General features: G+C 39.8%; 1 protein-coding gene across 3 annotated transcripts in view; it reads right to left on the reverse strand.

Annotated features, from left to right (window-relative positions):
* kcnab2a (potassium voltage-gated channel subfamily A regulatory beta subunit 2a) overlaps window positions 1-25,048 on the reverse strand; it is a 108,380-nt gene that overhangs the window by 60,730 nt on the left and 22,602 nt on the right. For 2 of the 3 annotated variants that reach the window (XM_085274314.1, XM_085274315.1), the window contains exons 2-3: window positions 6,455-6,619; window positions 3,182-3,223 (exon numbers count right to left, since the gene is read on the reverse strand). In XM_085274314.1, the coding sequence (XP_085130440.1) occupies window positions 3,182-3,223; window positions 6,455-6,531 (119 nt within the window). In that variant the 5' untranslated portion in view covers window positions 6,532-6,619. The remainder of the gene's footprint in view (window positions 1-3,181; window positions 3,224-6,454; window positions 6,620-25,048) is intronic. The other variant, XM_085274316.1, reaches the window with a different exon arrangement.

Here is a 25,048-nt window from a genome sequence, read left to right on the forward strand (position 1 = left end):
GACACACTTTGGCGCAAAGAACAAACCCTCATTCTAAAATTAAAATTTTTTAAGCAATAATCTCACACCATATACAACAAACTCAATAAAACCAACTAATCATCGACAAACTCAAAATCAACAATAAGTGAGATTTTGATATAGTTTTTTTTTTTTTTTTAATGTCAAATTGTTGACACCATTATGATATCTCGGGCTCTTCCCTTAAACTACTGGTTTAAACTACTAAGACATAAATATAGGAAGACAATTCAGGCTAGGCAGCATGCATCCACACACCCACACACTCTTCAGTCCACGAACCCCTCACACACACACAGAACACACACGCACTCGTGTGATCATGAGTGCAAATCTTTCCTCAAACTCACCCGATTTCTTGAAGGTCGGCTCATGAGCGAGGTTATGGAGTGCCAGTCTGCTCTTATAAACACACACTGCAGACAGCGATGGAGCAGGTCCACCCAAACTGGGAGTGTCTTACTAGGAAACGTCTAAACCAATTAGTGAATAAGCGAGTGCATCCCTCCCCTCACCATTTGGACCTTCGTCTATCACTGCAACCAACACCTCTCCTCTTCCCCTCCCTGTGAGATCTCATAGAAGAAATCCATTTATGTCGTTTAGTGGCCCGTCTTGTTTCTGCTCACCGCAGCAAATAATATCAGCCCTGAATTATTCACCAAAGCTTTTGCACTAAAAGCCTCTGATTGTTGTTCCACAGGAAAGAATACTAAGAGCTGGACAGTAATGAGTGGCTGAGTGTTGCACGCACACAAAACATAAACACACACACACGCACACACAGTCAAGCAAACACAGACTATATGTGTATGCACAGAAAAGAACAAACCACCGGGCATGTTCAAGTACTCTCTAACAAAGGCTTTATGAAAACCACACCAGTTAAGGACCCTTGCAGCATCTCTCTACATCTCAGTAGCCTTGTGCTGAGTCCAAAGGCAAAATTAGAGGGTGCTAGACTATAATGACCGCCTGAACACAGAACTAAACAATGATATCTGTGTCTGCCTTACAAAGAACAAGGGAACATGAAATTTTAGGTCTAAAGTTCAATTTTAACACACACAATTGTGGCAAACACAAGTGATCCACATCAATATGCTGGAAAAATATGCAAATGCCTCTGGATGCATTCTTTCTGTACTGTGTAGTCACACATTTTTCTGAAAAAGCCACTATGAACCCATCTACCTGCTGAGCTACTTTGGCATAATGACTCGAAAGATAAGATGAGTGACACCACTGAAGATGACGACTTTGGAAGCCAAGCAGTGTTTTACTTCGAGGGGGGGGGGCTCATATCTGTATATGGAAGTTTTCATACAATCACTACTGCACTATAAGTAATACTATAAGTAAGTACTACTAATAAGGAACAGATCGTTTTTACTAGAGCATGGACTCCTGAACACTACACAATATTTTCTTTATTTTAGCATTAATGTATAACTCTGTTTGGTTTCTTTAAACGTGAAGTCCCCCGGGGATGGGATGTATGTTGTCATTTTCCATATGCACATGACGTATCATTTGAAAGGATCTTACAAGTAACACATTATCCAACTTCATTTATCAAACTAAAAGGGTCACTAAAAATTCATAAAAATAAACAAACAAATAAATAAATAAATCATTGAACTCCAGTTACAAATCTGAATAGCACATATTCTTAGAAAGTCTGTAATGCATGCTTAAATTAAACATTTACATTTTCTCTTTCAGTCAACCATCTTTACCTTTACCAGGAAATAACTCAGTCCGCTAAACACTGTCAAATGCTTTAAAACAAGACAGATCTTTTTCAGTTTTGCTGCGTTAACAAAAAGCATGTTCAGTATATAATCATAGTCCAGCTCTGGACTGGCTAAGTCTTATAGTAGATGCAAACAGTATGCACAAAGTAGAACCTGTGCTTGAAATGAAGAAAATTTTGACACATTAAAACAGAGCAGTCATGCACTAGTGGATACAAGGAAGTTTTTAACAGCTATATTAATCAACAGCATCAATTGTGTGTAGCAGAATTGTTATTATATGACTACAGAAACGTGACAATTAATTAATTTGATGTTTTGATGACAACAGTGAAGACTTAGATATTGTTCCAAAATCTCAAATAGGTATTCAACTGGGTTGAGATCTTAACTGTGACTATGAAAGTCACATTATTTCCATTAAACCATTCAGTGACCTTATGAATGTGGGTATTCTGGGTTCCAACAATAAAGGTTGCAGAGCACATCTGTACCACTGTAGAAGTTGTACTAGCCATCATGGTCCCAGTCCTGCAGTTTGTGTGCTACAATGTTGAGATTACTGACAGGAATGAAACTTTCTTTCCCAGCATAAGGCCGTTTGGCTGTCAGAGTGATTGACAAATGAAGATGGGGGGCTTAATCAATACCCTCACATAGGCCAGGGGAACAGCTAGAGGGACCATTTGCACTTTAAAAGGACAGAAATGTAGAAGGCGCCAAGATAAAAATCCGATAGGGAGCTCATTACAAGCACATCCATATAGTCAGGGGTTTTTATAACTGGATCAGCAGAATATGGCCTGATATGAGACCATAAAATATGATCCTACAGTAAAGCAGCCTAAATACTGACCATCTAAAACCTCACTACTGTCGGAGTGAGTACCAAATACCATCATCTCTGCATCTATAGCATGTGTTTTTTAGACTAAGGCGCATCATGTTCAGCTCTCAAGGGTCCAAAAGAGGTTGAAGAGTATGGATGGAAAAATTATGTTGTGCACAAAGTAAAAAAAAAAAAAAAGGCAGTAAAACAAACTTTGTAATTGTATGTTGAAGCTTGAGAAGTGAGACTGTGGGTGTCACTGCTGAGAAGAAAAAAAAAAAAGAAAGGAAAAGAAAAAAAAAGACTAAAGACCAGTATTGTCGATTCAAAGGTTTTATGCGCAACCTTGCAAAGAAATCCATCACCACCCCTATCAGGTTTAAACTGGATAGTGCACTGCCAGCTAAATAGTAGATGATAAGTGTTATCTACTGCAGAGGATGGATGTATGGTTTTAAATATCAGAACAGCAAGTCTCTGCAGCAAGGTTAATATTATAGTAAACTAAGAAAAAAAAACCCCATTTACACTGCACACATAAGAGAATAAAATAATGTCAGACACACAAAGGTACCTGTAGAACTGCAGCTGTCGTTTGGGGCTCCCATAACGAGCGCTGAAGATAGCAAGGGAAAGGAGGAAAAAGGAAAGCTTTAGTTAATAAAAGCAGGAAAGGAAAGTAGTGTTAGCAGTGGCAAAGAGTTAGATGCAGACACTAAGATGGTGTTGAGTGTTAGCCAGAGAGGGAACAAAAGTAAATACTGCATTATAAGGAGCTTTCCCAATACATTGTTTGTTCTATATGTTGGCTCAATGAGGATATGTATACAGATAATGTATAACACTCAAATTGAGATGACGTTATTAATGCGAGTTCGAGGACAAAACGTAAAACAATCATAACAAATTCATACTGTAGCTATGTACACATACAATACTTAATGCTTTATTTTCTTTTGAGTCCAGGCAACATGACTTACGCCTTGAAATAAACTGTTCCCAACAAGTACCAGGGGAAGAAAAACAAACCAAAAAAAACCCCTAACACACAATATAGTTTTATGAAACAACTGAACTAGAAGCATTTTTTACTGCGGGGCGATCGTGGCTCAAGAGTTAGCAGTTCGTCTTGTAATCAGAAGGTTGCCGGTTCGAACCCTGGCTCCGACAGTCTCGGCCGTTGTGCCCTTGGGCAAGACACTTCACCCGTTGCCTACTGGTGGTGGTCAGAGGGCCCGGTGGCACCTCTGTCAGTGCGCCCCAGGGCAGCTGTGGCTACAATGTAGCTTGCCATCACCAGTGTGTGAATGGGTGAATGCCTGAAAGCGCTTTGGGGTCCATAGGGACTAAGTAAAGCGCTATACAAATACAGGCCATTTACCATTTTTGATTAGTATATATTACAATTTAGTTATTTGGCCAAAGTAGTAATTACACAGTAACCCTTCACCAGGTTTAAAATCATAAATCATTGTTTGTTGGGAGCTATATGGAAGCATTATGCAGGAATGCATAATGAATGTGTTTGCTTAATCTACATGACTACATAACACTGAAAAACCATGTACATTTTGTTTTGTTGTGCAAGTTCATATTAAACAAGTACTGATGAAAAATAAACACCGTTTAGTAAAAAATATATAGATGTGCTATCAATATTTCATCAGTGTAACCATGGCATTACTTTACATCTATCATCAGAAATAAAGCAACACTAATAATGCAGCTGAAGTTGTTGCTCCATTTTAAGCCATTAATTTAGTCAAATGCAATACTTATGCAGTGACTCTTATTGATGATTGTGAAACTGTGGACGTGAACTAGTACAGGTGAAAAGCTCAAAGGCACAGCTGCGCTAGTTAGAGACCACAGTTAAACTCAGTAAAGACAAAAATGGTAGGTAAAGATTTCCTCTCATCCACTTCCACTGTTCCATTACATGAATCCAAAAAGTGCTCTTTAACTTCTGTGCTGTGCAGATCGCAGAATATTACAGCTCCTGCATCCTATCAGTTCATAATGAATGCAATGTTAAATTCACACAGAGAACTGATTAACGAAAATGAACAAATGAAATGCTTGAGTATTTGGCGCCACTTGCTGGTGAAGTTCCATAGTACATGATAACACACAACTTAGTCCATTAGAGTAGAATAGAATAGATCTTTATTGTTACACTGTTACAAGACCAATGAAAGACAGTTTGGCATCTCTCCATTAGCAGTATGTAGATTTTTAGATTAAAATCACTTCAATATAAAAAAGATAAAAGATACAGATATATATTAATTCTGTGTGTGTGTGTGTGTGTGTGTGTGTGTGTGTGTGTGTGTGTGTGTGTGTGTGTGTGTGTGTGTGTACCCTATAGCACAAATTAGGTGTCCATTTCACTTTAGCAGAGGTGTACAAGCCATTTTTAGAGAACAGTAAAAGGTTATATATGCACACACATATTATACAGTTGTCAGAAAAGGTTTACATACACTCATGCTGGGCATGAATGTTTGGTAATTTGGGGTTTTGATGATTTCTTTGAATTGTTCTCTTACCATGGTGGAAAGACTGTTCAGCATTACATCTTTAATGACTTAAAAAGAAAAAAGAAGAAGAAGAAGAAGAAGTGGGTGCACAAGTCTGAAAATATTTTGGATTTTCTCTAATCCACACAGGGTCAAAAGTACACATACAGGGTCATGAATACATCCCCACTGTTTAGCAAGTTGCTCCTTGACTGGACAATTTTTGGTATCTGTGGATGCATCGGAGAGCAACTTAATAAGTTATTATCATGCCCAAGGATATTTTGGCACGCAGACTGGAGCAGACAGGGATTGAAACACCAATCTTCTGATTAGTTGTTCTACCACCTGAACTATAGCCACCTCAGCAGTAGTATTTGTAGTCCACAAATTTTCAATAGGACTGAGCTCTGGGCTTTGTGAAGGTCACTCCAGATGGTTAATGTGAGCTTGCTGAGCGTAGCGAGCCAGAAATATGCTAGAAGCTTGCTGAAGGCTACCAAAGGTGTTTGGCTCCTATGGGACATATAACCAAACATTAGTGGGGGTGTAGTTATACTTTTGACCTTGTGTGGATTAAATTAAAATCCAAAATGCACCTAACTCTTGCCTTTTAAAGTCAATTTAAAATGTATGCTGTACACTCCTTCCACCTTCGGAAGAGAACAGTTCAAAGAAATCATTAAAACTCATTCATGTCCATGATGAGTGTATGTAAACTTCTGACCACAACTGGAAATACTGGTAACTGTGTACATGCATGTGAAATGGGGGACAGTTTGTGTACTTACTTTCTCGGTAACAATAACACAGGCTACAGATTTTAAAGAAAGCGCAAGTGCCTTAAACCTGCATTTTTTCTAATAACCACCATAGGCGATATCTGTGTTTGCAAAAAGATTTCCAGTCCTATAGAAGTGACTAATTTTGGTTCATACTAACTGAAACACTGTTCATTTTGGTAAAACTGTTCATTCTTTGTGTCAGAAAGAAGAATTACCCAAGCTTTAGCTAACTTGCGATTAACAAATTGTAAGAAAATGAGCAAGTAGCTTGACTTTCAGCTCCACCCCCTACATCACACCTGATTTTAAAATAGCCAGATGGCAAGAGTGAAACCACTCATCCTGAGGCTTTACAAACCAATAGGTGACGTCACAGTTTGTCTTTTATACCGTCTGAGGGAATATGATTAAACGCCCACAGGTAAATCTTTCATGTCTAATATCTATACTAATTCATACACTTAATTTGACTGACAAACATGAACTTACATGTGACAAAATGTGTTTGCATCTGTCCGTCTGTGTTCGCATCCATCAGCTTACCTGTAGATCATGCCCGGTGAGCCAGTCTGTCGAAGGGAGAGGCGAGCGGGGGAGTCTGTGGTAGATTCAGGATACATGGAGGCAGGAGGGAAGGGGGATGTGGCCAACCTGCCGGGGGTGGAGTTCTTTCACAGGGACCACAGGGTCTATCACTTCTCAGTGCCTCTGAAAGAGAGCAAGCGTGTGCACTGGTTATTGACAAGCTTTTTGTCAACATTAGAATAGTAATAAAAAAACAAAACAAATAAACATAAATAAATAAAATCCCACCCTCATTTAACTGTAAAGCCATTACATCAGACTGAGACTTCATCTCAGCAATTCAAATGTTTCAGATATCCGTTGCATGTTTAAATTGAAGCACACAATTCAGAAAACTTTAGGTTTTCTAATCAGAAAATGAACTACAATACTGGCACTCTTTTAGCGATAGTAATGCCAGTAACTGGCCTTATTCTTAATCAGCTCCCTTATAGACCAATTATCTATATGGGAAAAAAAAATGGCCTAGACAGTTTTTCAGCCTCAGTACAAGTCTTTTGTTATCTCTGTGTCTGAACACATTTAAGAAACAGAACAGAAAAGAAAAGAGTTCCATGTGAATCACTGCCGTGATTTTGATGCGATTGTTTTGCCTGTCAGTGTCAGAGAAACATGCCAACATTGATAAAAGGAAATGATGTGCGCTGTGGCATACAACTGATGGACTATACAGAATACCATCCGTAACTGCAACACTGCAGTTCATTTTATTTTTCCCTGAATAGCTGAATATAAGAACCGCATGCTTGGGTTGTGTACACTAAATAAAACACATAATCCACAACATGTCACATTCACTGCCACATTTCCAGCTACAGAAGCCTATTACACTTGTTTGACCACCCACATTAAAAGACTGTATGAGGTCAAATAGATTTTATCTGAAACCACACACCCCTGAAAGAATCAGGAGGAAACAGGTTAATTAAACAAAGGCACACAAGCCCTCCCAGAACAGCAGCAGCACGTATAACTGGATAATGACCTTGAATGATCCAATTAGTACATCAGTTGAGCGCTGAAGCTGGTTGGTGTATCGGAGGTAAAACGTAGTCACGAATAAACACCTCTCCAGATCCGATTTGCCCCAACTATCCCATGCCAAGTAAATGTGCCACTTTTGCTTACACTTTGAACCCAAACCTAGAAAACATCCTGTATTAAGTAAAACAAGAATCTTAACAAAAGTAAATGGCCTGTATTTATATAGCGCTTTACTAGTCCCTAAGGACCCCAAAGCGCTTTACATATCCAGTCATCCACCCATTCACACACACACATTGGTGATGGCAAGCTACATTGTAGCCACAGCCACCCTGGGGCGCACTGACAGAGGCGAGGCTGCTGAACACTGGCGCCACCGGACCCTCTGACCACCACCAGTAGGCAACGGGTGAAGTGTCTTGCCCAAGGACACAACGACAGAGACTGTCCAAGCCGGGGCTTGAACCGGCAACCTTCCGATTACAAGGCAAACTCCCAACTCTTGAGCCACGATCGCCCAAAGTAGCTGGGTAAGCCTGACACCTCCAATTTTCACAGGATTTGTTCTCAACTACACCACTAGATGGAGTCACGTCCTCATTCTGTAGACATGAGCTGAATGAATAAACCACCAGACCAATTTAACCTCTTTATTTTCCTCCAGCTCAGTGATACAAAGTGAATATCCTAACAGAGATCTTGAGCAATCAGGAAATGACCAGTTCATACAGCAGGATAATTAAATGCTCCTAGTCCTTTGATAAAATACAGTAAAAACTAAGGCCGAGAAAACGAGATGCACACACACTAACTCCTTAGTTCATCAACCTGCTTCGTACTGTACATTTGAGTGTTCCCTACAGCAAACCACAGCTGATTCACTGCTTAGAGCAACTTGATTCTATGAATAATTCACATGTCTGTTGGAAAAGCAGGCTATTGCTGTAAAGAGGTCTGTAACAAGCGAGCTGGGCAAAGCCTGGGTGGGTTGTTATGTATACACACACATTGAAATTAACAGCCATTACCGTAAGTTAAAAACAAGAAAGTATTTCACATTGACATCATAGTCTGTGATGAAGAGGAGCGGCACTGATGTTAACCCAGTTTTCTGTGGACATAAGAGGGGTATAGAGGAGGAAGCATCTATGTCACCCTGACAGAGCTGTGAGCGGAGAACCTCACGTTACCCTATTTCAGCAGTGGCTGCACTCACGTGACTCATGGCTCGTAACGGACATCGTAATGTTAACGTGAAGGTGACTTTCTCCTCCCATCAATTTCCCAGGCAGCGAATACATGTCCCATGTTCACAAGGACGCGTTTAACGCTCCCTGCCCATTCATTTCAATCATGACACAGTGGATCACAGGTCATTCCAGCTATCGGATGATGATGATGATGGCATGACCCTGATGGGCAAAACGCATGACAGTAGATTTACTAAACAGCACAGCAAAGTCCTTGGGGATCATCATCTCTCACTGATGTGGATCAGAGGACACATTGTTTTGCACACAACCCCATTGACTCGGATTGACAGCCAATAAATACATGTTGCATGTAAGATGATTATCAACATTTAAGTTTTCCAGCAAGGTTGAAGGTAAAGAGCATTTGTAAAAAGCCACTCCGATGCTATTGCAGTCTTATATTTTGCAATATTTGACAAGCTTAGGACAAAAACATTATTTAAGAATATATTATTGTACATTATATGTTGCACTATGTGGAGAAGTAAGAGTTTTTCCAGTTTTTCCACTCTAACCTTTACAGCAAACAGCTTATGTGATTCTCAGAATTCTTTGAGAGTAGTTTGGAGTTTATATGAAATAATAAACAGAAATCAGATTGTTTTAATGGTTAGAAAGGGAAAGAACAATAGCTCCATGTAGGAACATCATCATCGTCAAAGCACTCATATCTTACTGGCCATAACTCTTACTGTAACAATGAATCCAGTCAAACCCAATCAAAAATTAATGAAAGCAACGCTCCATTCTAGGAGTCTGACCTGTATACAAGCACAAATAGCAAATGCCCATTAAGACAAGAGCAAAACATTCGTAATTCAGTTAACCTTTAAAGCAAGCATCACACTTAATGCAGCATTTCAGATTTTTTAAATCTATGACAAATGCTACATCGCAACACAGTTATCATTGTCAATTACAATATGAGAAGACAGGAAATTACAGCAGTAATCAAATCTTTAACACCGAGGACAGGATATAATGCATGCTGAAGACATCAGTGATCTGATCCACTCAGACACAATTAAAGTAACAATCATAACAATAGCACAGAACTCATGCATACCTGCTGTGTAACAGTTATTCAGACAGTTGGTAGCTATTCTAGTTTAGATCAGGATACCACTGTCTGGTTAAGCCTCCAAATTTTAATGTAAAGCAATTGCAAGCTCCATTACGTCACAAAACAAACATTTGTGAAGTGATGTGATAGAAGAGTGGAACAGAAATTACTATGCTTTGCTTTGTTCAATAAACATGGGAGCAGAAATAAGGAACAGAGGTTTGACTTGTAGTTTTATGTAGTTGGTTATTATATATTAAACCCATTAAGAAAATACTTTTACTGTGCGACTGTAGCAGATTGTAGAGCAATGCACCAGTCTCTCAGAGATGCCTGTAGAGAGCTGCAGTTGGAGAGGATGCTGCTGCTGACTGCAGCAATGCGGTACACTACAGACTCATCCAGGCTCAAGTTAGAGGGCTCGGATTTGCTGCACTAATGGGCCAAGGTGCACTTTGCAGATTAAAACTACAGACAAGGAAAGAGTGTTAAAGGAGAGAAAAAAAAAGGAGGTGATATTGCAGAAAAACTGTCCCATTTCCCAGATGGCTCTTGTTGTAACATGCGAGATTAGACAAGCAAAGAAACTGTGGGTATGACGAAGTCTGGAAGTATTTACTACGATTGCTGTCAAGTCCTCTCTACAACCTTCAAACTCTAATATGCTCCTGATAAAATTCCTGCTCATGCCAAGTACATTTGAAACAAAGGAATCAATGTGCATTATGAACAAACAAAACAGACTTCCTAGTTTGTATTTGATCTTTTCAGTGGTGCCCTGTAGCAAGCAGCAACACACCCACACCAACGCAGCCCCTTGCTTTTCTGATGCAGTGTTTCAGGTGATCTCAACACTGCCTGAAGCATCGATAGTTATGCGTTTTCCAAATACATGTTTACAACAGTGGTGGGACAGACTATTGATACGGGAATATGTCTTATGGTTTCCTTGTGCAATATTTATTAAATACATTGCAGCGACAGTATGGATGTTTCCTTTTAAACAAATTTCCCTGTCGTTTTGACAAAACCCAAAATAAAATTATGAAGAAATATTTCATAACCCCTGATGGTGATCAAATTAAATTAAGCAACCCATGGTGAAGAAGAAACTCTCAGTGGCAAATAGCAAACAGCATGGGAAGCTAATCACAGAGGTAATTAACTGAATTCATATATTACAGTTGAAAGATAATGGTAATGCACACAAACAGACACTGTAGCAAATAAATACATAAAAAAGGCAAAAGTACTAATTATTTATTTTTTAAACAAATACTGTGATGTATTACAATAATTTTGGGGCCTATACTGACTATACTGAGTCCCACAGCTAGTTTCAAATACAGGCTGACCAAACCAGGGTTTTTATCACTGATACCAATATTTGATGATATTAGCCAATATTTTTCTGCTTCAGACACACAAAATCTAAATAAATTACACATTTTTATGTGTAGTTATTTATGAGGCCTTACTAAGATAACACAACAATGCAGTTTAAAAATTATTTTATTTTGACAAGTTGTGGATTACTCGTTTGAGTCCCTCCTACCACTCTGGGTAGAACCAGAACTACCGCCATAATCTATGTTTTGCTGAAAACTGACGGATTGACAGATTTGATAATAATTTTATTATTGCTCAGTGCTTAAGTGCTCAGACTTGACGTAGAAGCTTCCATGTTATGTTCAGCCCAAACATGATGTAAAAGAGGCCAACAAAATGACTTCCAGAGAAATGAAGTATTCCAATCATCCATCCTCTTCTGCTTAGAACAATTAAGAGTTAAATGTATTTTAACTGGTAAATATTTATTTTAGCACTGGTTACAAAAATCTGCTAATGCTAAAATATGGAGAGAGGTTGTGGTTAGAGACTTGAGACTGAAATGAGAGATGGTGCCTCTTGTGACAGACATCCATCTACATAGCCTCTCTTAAGCTGGCCTCATACACCGGTCTTTTCCAAACAAAATGCAAAATTGAGTCACAAAAGGCAGTTCTTCATGCTTTCCATCCATAAATCCACCTACACCCAGCCTAAGTGAACTCCCTCTTGAGACGGGGCTTACGTGAGCAAGGCAAGCAGGCAGGCATTGCTGGCCTGGAAAGCACAGTATAGTCCTGTCTAGTATGTTGACAGCTGCAGAAAACACACACACACACACACACACACACACACACACACACACATACACAGAACCGAGCAGATGGCTGCGGAAGAGGGAGACAGGCTAACAGACGAGAACTGCCGGGGATATCCTACATGGGAGATCAGTCAGGCAGAGAGAGAGAGAAAAACTAACCTAACCTTGTTCTCCGGCAGGCTACAAAGAGGATTCAGATGGAATTTCCTCTTCTTCTTCAACGACATGCATCAAAGGATGAAAGTCAAACCCATATTAAAGATGTGAATCCATGCTAGTGCATCATCTTTACCCTCATCATCAGAGAGACAGTTTATGATTTAATAAATGGCCTCCTCTCGGTTAAGCTGTGGAGGGCCCTTGATTACAGAAACAGTGCAGGTCACTGCCTGCCAACTGGGAGGGGGGAAAAATAGCTAAGGCAATTTGCATAAATAGCCTATTTATACAGCAAACTTCTGATACAAATCCTCCTCCCCCCAGTTAAAAGAAGCTAAAAGAGCAACTGAGAGCCCTCCTGTCAGGAGTCATTAAATTCTAGGACAGCTGCAGATGTTGTCCACGCAGACATTTCCCACATATTATGGTTAAATTTTAAGCCATGTCCATCATCAGCTGTTGTGACTGGGCCTCAATAGATTACAGTTTAGAGGCAACTGTCTAATATAGGGCGTTCTACACTCAAGTTATAATCTTTAAGACTTGAATTCTATCAAACCTCAGTTTTGATACTATATATGGTGTTCGTTTTTATTTCCAGCAAAAGTCAATTACTGTTTTTCACTGGCATTGGCCAACGCAAACACTTTGGTCAAACACAGGTAACAATAAAACAACAAAAAGCAAAAATAAGATTGATCATTATGCTTTCACTGCTGTAACTGAACATAAATTAGCTGTGGATTATCTGAAGTCAATTATGTACCTGCCACTACCTGCTATTGTACAGCATGAGACATATAGTGCCAGGCTGCTTTTATCACTTACAGCATGAAGATGAATCAGCACTTTGTATGTCTCAGCTCAACATTTCCGTTCCTTTGTGCTGACTTGTAGTCTATCCCCAATATGAAAGCATAGTGCTACAAAAGCTCCCACAGAGATACTATTCACTACAAACACAAGTCAGGTTTTCAGACCATCTGTGAATATGAGAAGAATGAGCGCAATACTGTGAGGCTAGTTGGCGAAGGGACTGCGCAGCTAACTTGGGCCTGTGAACCTGTAATGAAGCATTTGTTAGCACTGCAGGGAGAGAACATGCTGCAGTGAACCAGGAGCACAGTGAAGAACACTGCAGTAGAAATATGAAACTACCGGTAGATTTTTATTGTTCTCAGTCCAACCCGGCTCTCCCTCTAGAAACCAAAGACAAATAAATCAAATCAAGTTCAGGCCTGGAGAGCTCAGTGTGATGTGAGGAAATACCTCTATTTTGTGCCAGCTTTGCTTTACATCACAACACTTGGTATTTGATGCGTAAATGTCCGAAGAGACCTGACCAAGCAGGAGAACTACAAGCTGGAAAACTGCTAACCCACACCCACTTCAAAGCACAGACACATTGAAATGACTTGTGTCCTTGCTTTTCTGGAAGGTTCAAATACTTCTGACTTGCCTTTGAAGACAAGTGACTCCAATATGATCTTAACATCTATTCACTATGTACAGCCTGCCAGCCTGCCCTGTTTTGGTTTTTTTTTTTTGTATCCTTGCTCAAGTACTCAGTTGATATCAGGGCTGTCTGCATCACTGCACTCGTAATGACACATGGGCACAGGCAGGCTGTACAGAACAGTTCAATATTTAGTTCTGCATAGGTGAGCAGAAAACATTAAGTCGTCACAAAAACATAACTGGGCAGAACGACAGGGAGGAGGTGATCAATACTAAATCTGGGCAGTTGTTTGGAAAGCCCACGCAGCAGTTAAAAGTATAATATAATGACACCAGAAGATTAAGTCTTCACAATACATGCAACTTAACAGACTATACCTGCACAGGCACTCTACTACAATACTCTGTGCACACTCTCAGTGGCACACCTAATGGCCTTGCTTTTTGCTGATGCAGCCAAAGAAAGACACCTTAACATTTCTATTAATAAATACTGCATTGGCTTCGTCCAAACAGAGAGCAGGTCTTAGGGTGTAAGGATAAATGATAGATAGAGCCTGAAGTCACAGCTCTGTCTTAGTTAGAAACTAAAAAAAGAGACATTCACTGGCTTACTACAACAGTATTCCTTCAAATATAAACCCAGAGAGAAGACCAATCAGAAATCTTCAGAGGTTACAAGGTAACATCATCTATGGTATAAACGCAGACATAGTAACAGTAGTTGTATTTAAGTTATCTGCTCGGTGCCTACGCAGATAACAGAGTAGCTGATAGGAGCTGGTCAATATCAATCTTCGGCTTATTCATTTTCCATTTATACAATTATGATGGTAACTGAAATAAACTGCTAAATAATTCAGACAATCTTTTATGCATTTTCTTAATGTCTTCCCTAGTGTCCAACCAATCTTCTTCTAGTTTAACTATAGAGAGAAAAAAAAAAAAAGTTTAAAAAAAGCGAACGGCATCTACACCAACACAATATACAGGTTCGTCCCTAGTCATCACATATAAAAGGCCCTGATACCTCTAGTTTTGTATTTTCCAGCCACAGAGGAATAAATTGTCTCCCTCTGGGAGCTTCCACACCACTCTGACGGATGCTTTTTCTAACTGACAGGGAAAACAAAGAGAGCGTGGTCCAGAGTTCCAAATGAAATCTGGCGCAAATGCAGCAAGTGGCTGTCGGCTCTATGAACAGACTGAGTGGCCCCAGCAGGAGCAGGCCTGCAGTGATTAGAAAGCAACACACACACACAAACACATACACCTTCTGGGGAACAGGACAGAATAGGGAAAAACGCTGCCTGACAATAAGGAATTAGAAAGGAGGAAGAGAAAACTGCAGTCGAGTAGAGATTGTAGGGAAAGCTGAGGAGACACCGGAGAAAAGACCGCTCCAAGGAGACTCTTTCCTGTAAAACATCAGCGCTATGGATCACTCTTCCCACTCAGATGTTTGACTCCCGTGGTAATGATTTACACTAACGTGACTACTAGGGTTGTTCGATATAACGATATATATCGGATGACGATATAAAAACGTCTATCGTTTCATTTTACGCAATCGTTTGTTTCGTGGTGTCGCAAAATAAACTGTTTACGGTAATATTTTTTCATTGTTTTGATGGTCACTGTAGTGACTATATTAATTTCTTAAAAAGTTCTCTTTCTCATATATTTAATATAACCACACTACAGACAGACAAGCGTTTGTTTTTATAAGTTGTCATTAGCAACAACGACGGTAAAACCACCGTGCGTCCGCTTGTTCCACATAAACCTTTCACATTAAAGCTCAAGATCCTGTTGAGACTTTTCAAAATAAACTGAATCACGTGAAAGACGCAGAGTGCTTAAAGATGAGAAGCAAAAAAAAAAAAAAAAAAAAAAAAAAAAAGAGTCGTCAGGTGCTAAAAAAAAAAAAAAACAACCTTAGACTCAAACGTTAGAACAGGCGTTTTCCCGCAGCACGCCGTGTAATAAATACTCCCAAAGAAAACGGCGGCCGTTACAACTTATGTCTAAAAATGTATCGTTTTGTGCATTGGTTAAAACACTCGACTCCAGCTACACGACGCCCAGCTGGAAACACTTCACGCAAGTCGAGCTTGTGATTTATATCATTATCGGACGATAGATGTCATATCGGGATATGAGATTTTGGTCATATCGCACAGCCCTAGTGACTACTAAGCACAGTTGCCCAAGGTTTCCACAAAACATTACCAGAACACACAATTCCTTCATAACATGGTTTAAAAAAAACAAAACAAAGAAAAACTAAAACAAATATTTATTATCATGGCTTATTTCACAGATCACATGCTGCTCTCGAGACAGCCAGTTCAACTGAATATAGTAAAAGTGAAGCACTTGTGTTCAATGCCACTACGAATCCAACACAACCTGAAATGAAACCCTAGCCTGAGGTCCTGACTGGGCCTCTCCAAAGGGAGAATCGTTTTTGTTTGTAGCATAGACTGTATACCATGACTTCACGTATCAGGGCTCACAAAATCGCTAGCCCGACCTCCCGGGGTTACCAAAATCTAACTCAGCCCTGCCCGTCGGGCTATCATAGGAAGGAAAATATATGTCCATGCTTTTGCATTCTTTCGCCAATGTAGCTGGGTAATTATGCCATTGGCAACTATGAGTCACTGTCAATATGTGACATATTGAAATCGCGGCTGAATTTGCGCTTGTTTTTTGCTTTCACTTTCACTTTGTGATCGCGCAAACTGTGTATAGCATGTGTAAAGACAGATGGATTTATGCTGGTATTTTAGTTCTGCAGAGGCGAAATAATAAAGGTCAGGGTGAAGAAGGGACAGCCAAAAAAAAGCCTATCACAAAACAGAAAAGTTATGACAAATCAGACTATGAGGCAAAAAGAAAGTGCAGCTTTTTTGGTTTGATGGACAAAAGAATTTCTGTGGCTGGAATATGAAGAGCTAAATAACAATGTTCTGCCGGGTGTGTTGTGAGTTTCCCTCGATATCCGAGTCGACAAGCGCCTTTGTTACTGGGACCAGTAATTTTAATAAAGACCCCATCAGAACCCATGAGAAATGCAAGAAATGCATTGTTGCTCAGTCTGCAGTATCTTTCCCAGAACAAACACCAATTGCAAAAAACATACTAAGAATAAACAAAGCACAACAAGAACTCCTGAAAAAGCTGTTTAGAACAGCGTACTATGTTGCAATGACTGAACTAACATTGCAAAGACGGCTAAATTTTGCCAAACTTCAAAAAGCAAATGGCCTAGATCCTGGTTCCACTTACCTCTGACCCGTGACTTCAGTGGAAATTTCAGATTCAGGATCTGACACAGACTGATTCATGTTCTACACAGTTCTTACAAATTCATAGAAATTTCTGTTCACCACCTGGGTCTGGGTGCAGTTCCCCCCTCCAGGGGCAAGGGTACCTAGACCCGGTTTGTAGAGTACGCTTGGGGAGTGTGATCGTGTGTACAGCGTCTCTTTATGTCTGTCTCCACGTTGGTTGAGTGTGGAGTGAGTGCATATGAGAGCATGAGGGGGGGAATGGATGTTTGTGTCTGTGTGTGCCTGTATGTCTGTGTCTATATGTTAGGTTGGGTATCAGACGCCACCTCTCTGGGGACACCTCAGGCCCTCCAAGGTTTGGAGGCCTATCTCCACCCACCACCACTTCCCCTGCCGGTGGCGGACTCCCTCAGGTGTCGGTGCGTTGGTGGTTCTTTGTGTCTGGGGGTGGGCGTCCAGGTACACACCGGCTCACTCCTTGGCGGCCGCTTATCGGGGCCTGGAGCCTGGGGCTCGCTCGGGCCCCTTCGGAGGTGGGGTGCCCCCGGCCTCTCAGCCTGGGGCTCGGTCACTCAGGCACAGCTGGCGGCCGGCGGAGCTCATGGGCGTGTCACTGCAACTCCCCCTGGCTTCTGCTCCGCGGCTGCTGAGTGAGCCCTCATCTGGGACTCTCCTCAGCTCTTACTGGAACAGTAGCGCGGCTGCCCCTCTGTTGGTCTTCCTTGGTCTCTTGTGTTCTGGGGGCCTCTGGATGTCTGGAGTTTTGATCTCCTCCATACCTGCTTCACACCCTGGAGGACGGGGCTGTGGCCCCCCCACACTCCCTAGCAGATCGTTACATGGAGAAACCTTTGGAATACAAGCGCGCTGATCCACACAGGTATGCACACGGGTGTTCACTGCTCGTAGACCCAAATTACACCTTTCTTGGCTGCTACTTCGAAGCACATCTGTCCTGCGTGCTGCACAACAACATTGAATATTTAGTATTTACTGCTGTTTACACTTAGCTAGATTAATGCGATGGTGTTGTGTTTAGTATGTTGCTTTGTTTTGTTTTTTATTGTTTTTTTTGCTTGTTTTCTATTCTCTCAACAGGTGATCCAGGAGATTTTTTTTTTTTTCTCCCTCCCTTTCTCACTGTCCCTCTCCCCTTCTGTTTTTCCTTTCCTTCCTCTTTCTTTCTCCCTTTCCTATCCCTCACTCATGTCTGTCCCGTCTATAACATCTGAAAATAAAATATAATAAATAATAAAAACAAAGAACGACCAAATGGACCAATACGGCAATGCCACGATGATCCATTTGGCAAAGTAAATCCATTGGGTATCCTTGTTGGTCTTCAGACAACAATTCTGATGGCTAAAGAACCAAATGGGACAGGCAGGAAAAAAAAGAAAAAAGAAAAAAAAAAAAGAAATTTCTGTTCAATTTGAACCAAGTATTTGAGTTGATGGTTGCAATTTTTATACAACTGTTGTAATTTGATTTTAACAATTTTTTGATTGATGCTTTGTTTCCTTTACAATATTGTACTTTGATGTATAATATACTTAAATGTATAATATTGTAAAGGAAACAAAACATCAATCAAAAAAAATGTTCTCTTTTTTTAATTCAGGCTACTTAAATTTATTTTGGGCTAACAAAAACTGAAGAGTGCCCGCCCGAAGGGCTACCAGGGATTTTGAAATTTTGCAAGCCCTGCGTATCGATTTGTGAAGTCTGGTTATGAAGTCTCAACTTAACTGTCCAGTATTGTGACCATGTCACAAACAAGACCCAAAATTAGTCATTGAGACTAATAAGGAAATTGTTATATGGAGGTTTTAGAAAAAGAAAAGAAGGGTCATTTTCTCATAGACTTCTACTCCTTTCCACAACCAGATGTGTCATTAAAAGAACTTTGAGCTAGTTTAACTGTTCATATCTGGAGGCTGCATTCATTTTTTATTCAGAGTGTATGGCTGAGAGATACACTAGAGTAGATTTACTTCTATGCTTAGGGTCATTTCTGTGTTAAATCTCCCAATTTCTGCTAATTTTGAACTGGTAGCAAACCATCCTGGCGTTGTCCAATAAATGAGTGGAACTCAATTCAGTATGTTACTGCTACTTTAGTAGAAAAAGATGCCTTTCTTTTTCTTCCCTGCATCACTCCAACTAGTGCAAGGTCACAGCAGAAGTGAAAAAGTGTAAGAGGAAGGTGACAGTTCTGTGATATTATCTTGCATTAATTTTAACATTTCAAACGACTCTAAATGCATTTTTCACACATTTCATGTCAAGTCCTGCCATGGTGTTAGGTTGTGCTGGTTATGGTTGAGCATTGCACAGGAAGCAGAGCCTCCACACGCCTCCCCCTTAACTGTGATACAGCCTAGCTTCTGCTCGCTATTGTCAAGTACAGAACACTGACAGCATGCATGTGTTAAGTTTTAAAGTTTGAAATAAAATAAGTTTATAATATGGTTTTCTGTTGGCTTTTGAGTTTAATACATTAAAACTGTGAGTGTAACAAATATGTTTAAAGTCTGATTGGGAAACTGTCAAGAATCAGTAAAAAGAAAAAGACGAACATTAAAAAAAAAAAATACATTGAGTATATGAAAATATCTTGTGCATTCAAACACAGAATATAATACTCTTAAAATAAAGTTTTTGACATGTCTCAACATTTAGAGATGACATTTAGGTAAATATTCATTCTTCAGTCTATAAACTCTCATCTGAAGTGATTAAAAAGAAGTTAACTGGTCCGTATAAGGTTCGTGAAAATGTCAGAAATATTATAATTCTGATCACGTATCAGTACATTTCCATATTTTTATATCGATAAAAAGAAAGCTGCCACTTGCGAGATAAAACGCAGAAAAACATGAAGGCGACTTTCCTTGCGTGGTGGAAGCAAAAGAACTAAACTAAGAGTTTGGATCTTTTTTTGCTGCTGGTTCAGTCAATGTTGTTTGGAGAGAGATAAAAACCTGCAGCTTCTGAATCTGGCGCAAAAAGGGCGTAAACACAAACCTGCCAACTGATCAGAATCAGTGAGCTGTCGGCTTTCAGCCCCGACCGTGTCCGTGCCGTCGGGTGAGAAAGCCACATCTCACTGATTCTGATCCGTCGGCGGGTCTGCGCTTTGTGTTTACGTCTTTGTGCAGAATCCGTGTTCCTGTTCTCATTTACTGTTTTAGCTGTTTGGTGGTTGTTGAAATTTTGTGAGGTTTAACCTGAGACTCCGGTGTTTCGGGCAAAATTATATTTAAAAATCAATTCAGGATTTTAATGAATCGATTTTACGTTATCCATAAATCGATAATCAAAACCCACCCCTATGTAAGAGTGGTAAAAACTGAAAAATGTCCACTGCAGCCACTGTCTGTCCTACTTATCAACCAATCAACACTCAACAACATAAATCAACCACAGATCAGTTTGTTGAGTCTATTGGCGACCACAAAACTAATGTTCCAGGACACTGAAGCATAGAGGATGGCACAGACATTGTCTGGCATATTTTAAAGGACTTTAGCAGCTTCAGAAATAGAAATTATGTTGGGCCTATTCGCAGAGGGTTTCTGTGTTTTTAGTATGTCCAATTTTTTTAATCAACATGAGCACCAAAGTACATGTAGTCATTCACTGTCTCCACACCGACTCCATGGATGGAAACATGGGTCACAGATGTTCTAGCCCTCCTCATGTCCACACCACCTTGTCTCAGAGGAGGTGGAGGCAGAAAGACACCATCATCATCATAACACCAAATCACAACTCTTATTCTTAAAATTGCATCCATCTAGGCACATACTTGTTTATTTTAGAACTCAATCACCTCCGTTGGTAAGCACTTGACAGTGGCTGCAGCTATGAGCTATTAACATTACTTCTCACACACTCATGAAAAAGCGTTACTCACTTCCCAGAACAAAGGTCCGACATTACACACAAGCTGGAATGAAGAGCTGGTAACACAACACTGTTTGTCACTGTGGCTGCAAAGGTCACGGCAGTCACATCTTTCCCTGTATGTCACACCATTTTGGTTAAATGATTAAAATTTCTCCGCATATTTTTTCCAATAAAAAACTGATGATTTGTTGCTGAAAATAAAACAGATGCCAGATACTGATATATTTTACTTTAAGGCTTCCATTTTAATGTATCATATTCTGGTAATATGTTTTATTTTCATTCCAAAAATCACCTGTTCTGTCCACTGTGCATCACAGTATCGTCCTGAAGCATTGAGACAAACTGGCAAGTTACACGTACAGTATGACCGCCCACTCACCAACACTCCTCATTCACACAGACTATGCTACTTTGCCCACTCAGTGTGGTAAAACTGACAAGGATGACCAATACACTCAGACACACACAGATCCTACTGTACATGTAATGTGACAAAGTACATGCACAGTCACAAGCATGGTTTCCTGTCTCTTTCTTGTACACTGATGAGCACTGTGTTCCAACAAATTAACAACCTTTAATTTAGAAGTTAGAACAGTTTTGTCATTGTGGTGCGATATGTTTTTGGTACTACAGTGAAAACGATTTAGTGTGAACTGCGCATGGTGGTCAGTCGACTGCCCCGTACCAACCCAATATCATGACAAGGCGTATAAAAGACATGCCGGCCCACCGTGTCCGCTTAACACTTTGCATTTTGTATACAGAAACTGCATTACCAGCAGGGGGAGATAATATATTTAAAGCCGGCAGTGAGCAAAAAACGTATTAAGGACATTCCAGGATCCTTAATCATCAGAATTGATTAAGCTAGGCGGCTAATATGCATATACATGTAAATGTAAATGTGTTAATAATGTCTGTTTAAACACTTTTCTGTGATTATTTTAGTCTTTGCCTGGAAACAAACAAAAAAAACAAAAACAAAAAAAAAAAAAAAAAAAAAAGTGGAGAGACAAAGTGTAAAATAGACTAAAAAAAAAGACCAAATGGGCAGTGAGACATCATATAAGATACAGAATTTCCACTCCACATTATTCAGTCAGCAACTTTTGGGGTCAGAGGGCATACTGAGGCAAGAGTCTTATATTATATTGACAAAAATGCACCGTTACACCCGTATTCGAATTGTCGCATTCCATGCAGGAAACTGTAATGTCAGTATTTCCTGTTTAGTTTTATGCATTTCCAAACAAAGGAAGAGAGTGCAGAGTGTTTCCCTTACTACTACTTTGGGATGGGAGGACACAAAATAAAAAAATAAATTAAAAAAATCTTTTTAAAGATGTGTATATGTGTAAATTTGACCTCTGACCTTGAGATCAAGGGCACCGGGATTGTAACTTGTCAGAGACCTTTGGTATCAATTCCTAGATGGCTTCCTTCTTGAGTTATTGCAGAAACTTGAGATCTTTGTTCTTGACCTTGAGGTTGTCACTAAGATTCAATCTCATCTGAGATTTTTAGTAGATACACCTGCAGCATCTATTGACTCCTATGTTGCCTCATTCTTGAGTTATCACATTCACAAACTTGGGTGTCCATGCCTGCCTGGCTGGGTGACAACAACAGCCAGGGATAACACCACAGGGATAAAAACTACTGGGAAATAAGCAAACCCACTCTGGACACTACACTGAAGACAAAATAAAAATAAAACCTTATTAGAAAATGCATAACTATAATAATTAATGTGATCTCAAACAAGATTTATTTTTAAAATAATAAAAATATTAAATATATTTATACCAATTGAAAAGAACCAGTGTCAAATGCACACTTTTAAAATGTGACCTTTTAGCATGACATGAAAGAATGTTTTCCCTACATCACACAACTAAAAGTTGATTTGAAGCATATTGCATCTTGTGGGAGCTCAGATGCTCCCAAAAGCCAAGATTTTTGATACCTTGCTTTAAAGAAAAAAAAAAGAAAAAAAAAAACAGAAAAGCCTAATGAGTATGATTGTAGCACAGTGATGAAACTAAAATGGGATTTGCGTGATGTCAGGAAAAATAACATTTCATGTCAAGATGGAAATATGAGGGGGAAAAAGTTAGCAGATCTGGACAATTAGCACTATTAAAGTCCAGCTGGGTTCCATTTTGTGTCTTTGACATAGCAGTAAAGCCCCGAAGATCTGTGCAACACAGACAATCTGCCTGTCTGACATAATATGTATGATTCAAACAGACTTTAAATGCCAGCTGAGGGAGGTTTCAGAGGTTATCAGCTGGGAGACAGTGACAGTTTGCAGCATTACATCCTCCCTCAGCCATCACTGTAACCCTAGAATCAGATGCAACGATACACTCTTCCCGCATATAAGCATGAAGTGCACAGGCTTCCATCCCTGTGATCACATACACATGTACAGATCTGACACAATCATGGATGACTTGGCAGGGTCACTTTCTGCACACACACACCACCTTAGGACACTTGGGCAGCTGCTATTTTATAACAGCATACTGCTCCTTACAGTGGCTTCAGAGTGGAAGCATCACTCACTTTATGACTCTAGCCTTTGTACTCCATAGGGCACTGAAACTAATTGCTTAACCAACCTTAATCAAAATGCAGAAAAACTGAATAGACATGCTGCAAACACAAAAATCATGCAACTAAATCATCTAGCTACTGGTTTGTTTTTCTCTTATTAAAGCAGAAAATTGCTTTCACACTGACTCAAGCACCAGCAAATGAGAAGCAGTGCAGCAAGGACATAAAATACATGGTGCCTTCCACTGAAGGAAAAAAAAAAAAAAAAAAAAAAAAAAAAAGGACAACCTTTGCTACAAGCAAGTACCCACATAATGACTATATAGTAGTGTATGGATTCATCTTACTGTGTTGAAACAAACATTTCTATAGGAAGACGGAAGAACGGCTGTTACCAATTATCCATGTTTTTCTTTTTCTTTCTGTATAAATACAAACACACTCACATTACATCAGACTACCTACACAAATCCTTAGTGTTTGCCCGGTCAGCCATAAGATTATTGCCAGGTTTCCCCAGGCATAAAGGGTTAACGTCATGCTGTTTGTTCAGGTCCATATAAATGCCGTTGGCCTGCCCATAGTCTGTGTCAGAGACAATAATCGTAGAAGTTCAAATGTTTGTTTACTAACAGAGTCCCTGAGGCAGCAGCAGCTTCGCTCTAAGAAGAGAGGGCTTCTGTGTGTATTATTGTAACAGCGCTTGTTTTGATCGCGTGTGTCAGTGCAATGTGTCCAGGTGTTACGGTGACTCAACTTGCCATCTGTACTTTTACATTAACCTTGGCAAAACGTGAGGCTAACAGCTACCAAGAAGATGTGAAAAGCTGCAAACAGCATTGCTGTAACAATGATTGTGCGTGTCTGCCTGGGGTCAGCAGTTATTATTCTCCGTTGTTAAATGTTTGCAGGAATCCCAAGTGTGACTGGTTTCATTAAGGGATTTGACTAATATCAGTACACCCACTGCTATTAAATATTACATCTGTTCCACGCGAGTCTATGTGGCCTGACAGGCATTTGATGGCCACCTTTTCCTGCTGTGAATAATAACAACAACAACCACCACCACCACCACCACGGGAAGACTTACTGAACTTCCATTTTACTTTGCTTCCCCATCACTGACTCAGTTATTGAACTATTTAACAGATTTAAAAAGCAATTTGCAGACGTGGCTTGTGTTAGATATTAAGCCATTATTTCTGACAATGGTTTGTATTGGCAATGACACTACAAGTTTTTCACTGCTAGTAGTTTGATGGCTTTTAGATGAGGTTATGCAGAAAGAGATGACAAGGAACAGAAATCCAGTCTCATGCTTTTGTCACCCTTGCTCTCTAGCAAACTGTCTCTCTGCCTCCTACAATGTTGTCCTCACTATTCATTTTAAACACCCCTTTCTTGTACATCTGAAACATTTCCTATGTAAAATGTACCTTGTTTTATGCAGTTTATGCGTGACTCAATAGATTAAGTATGCTTAACTTCTTCAGAGTTCAATGAAAATAAATATATCCTTTCCCCCCCTAAACTATAACATCTGACATCACTGTCTAAAGAACTGACTAAATCAAAGATGTGACAAAGTGCCCAAACACTGCTAGTTTATGAAAACATTCCTAAAATCTAGCAGGAATATGGGGGTTAAAGAACGTAAAGCATAAGTGTTTTTCTTATGTGGATGTGAATATTTAAAAGTGAAGAGAT

This window comes from Mchenga conophoros, linkage group LG5 (assembly GCF_057382185.1).
Source record: "Mchenga conophoros isolate Kocher_MC1m ecotype Shallow Benthic linkage group LG5, M_conophoros_male_GT1.1, whole genome shotgun sequence".
NCBI lineage: Eukaryota > Metazoa > Chordata > Actinopteri > Cichliformes > Cichlidae > Mchenga > Mchenga conophoros.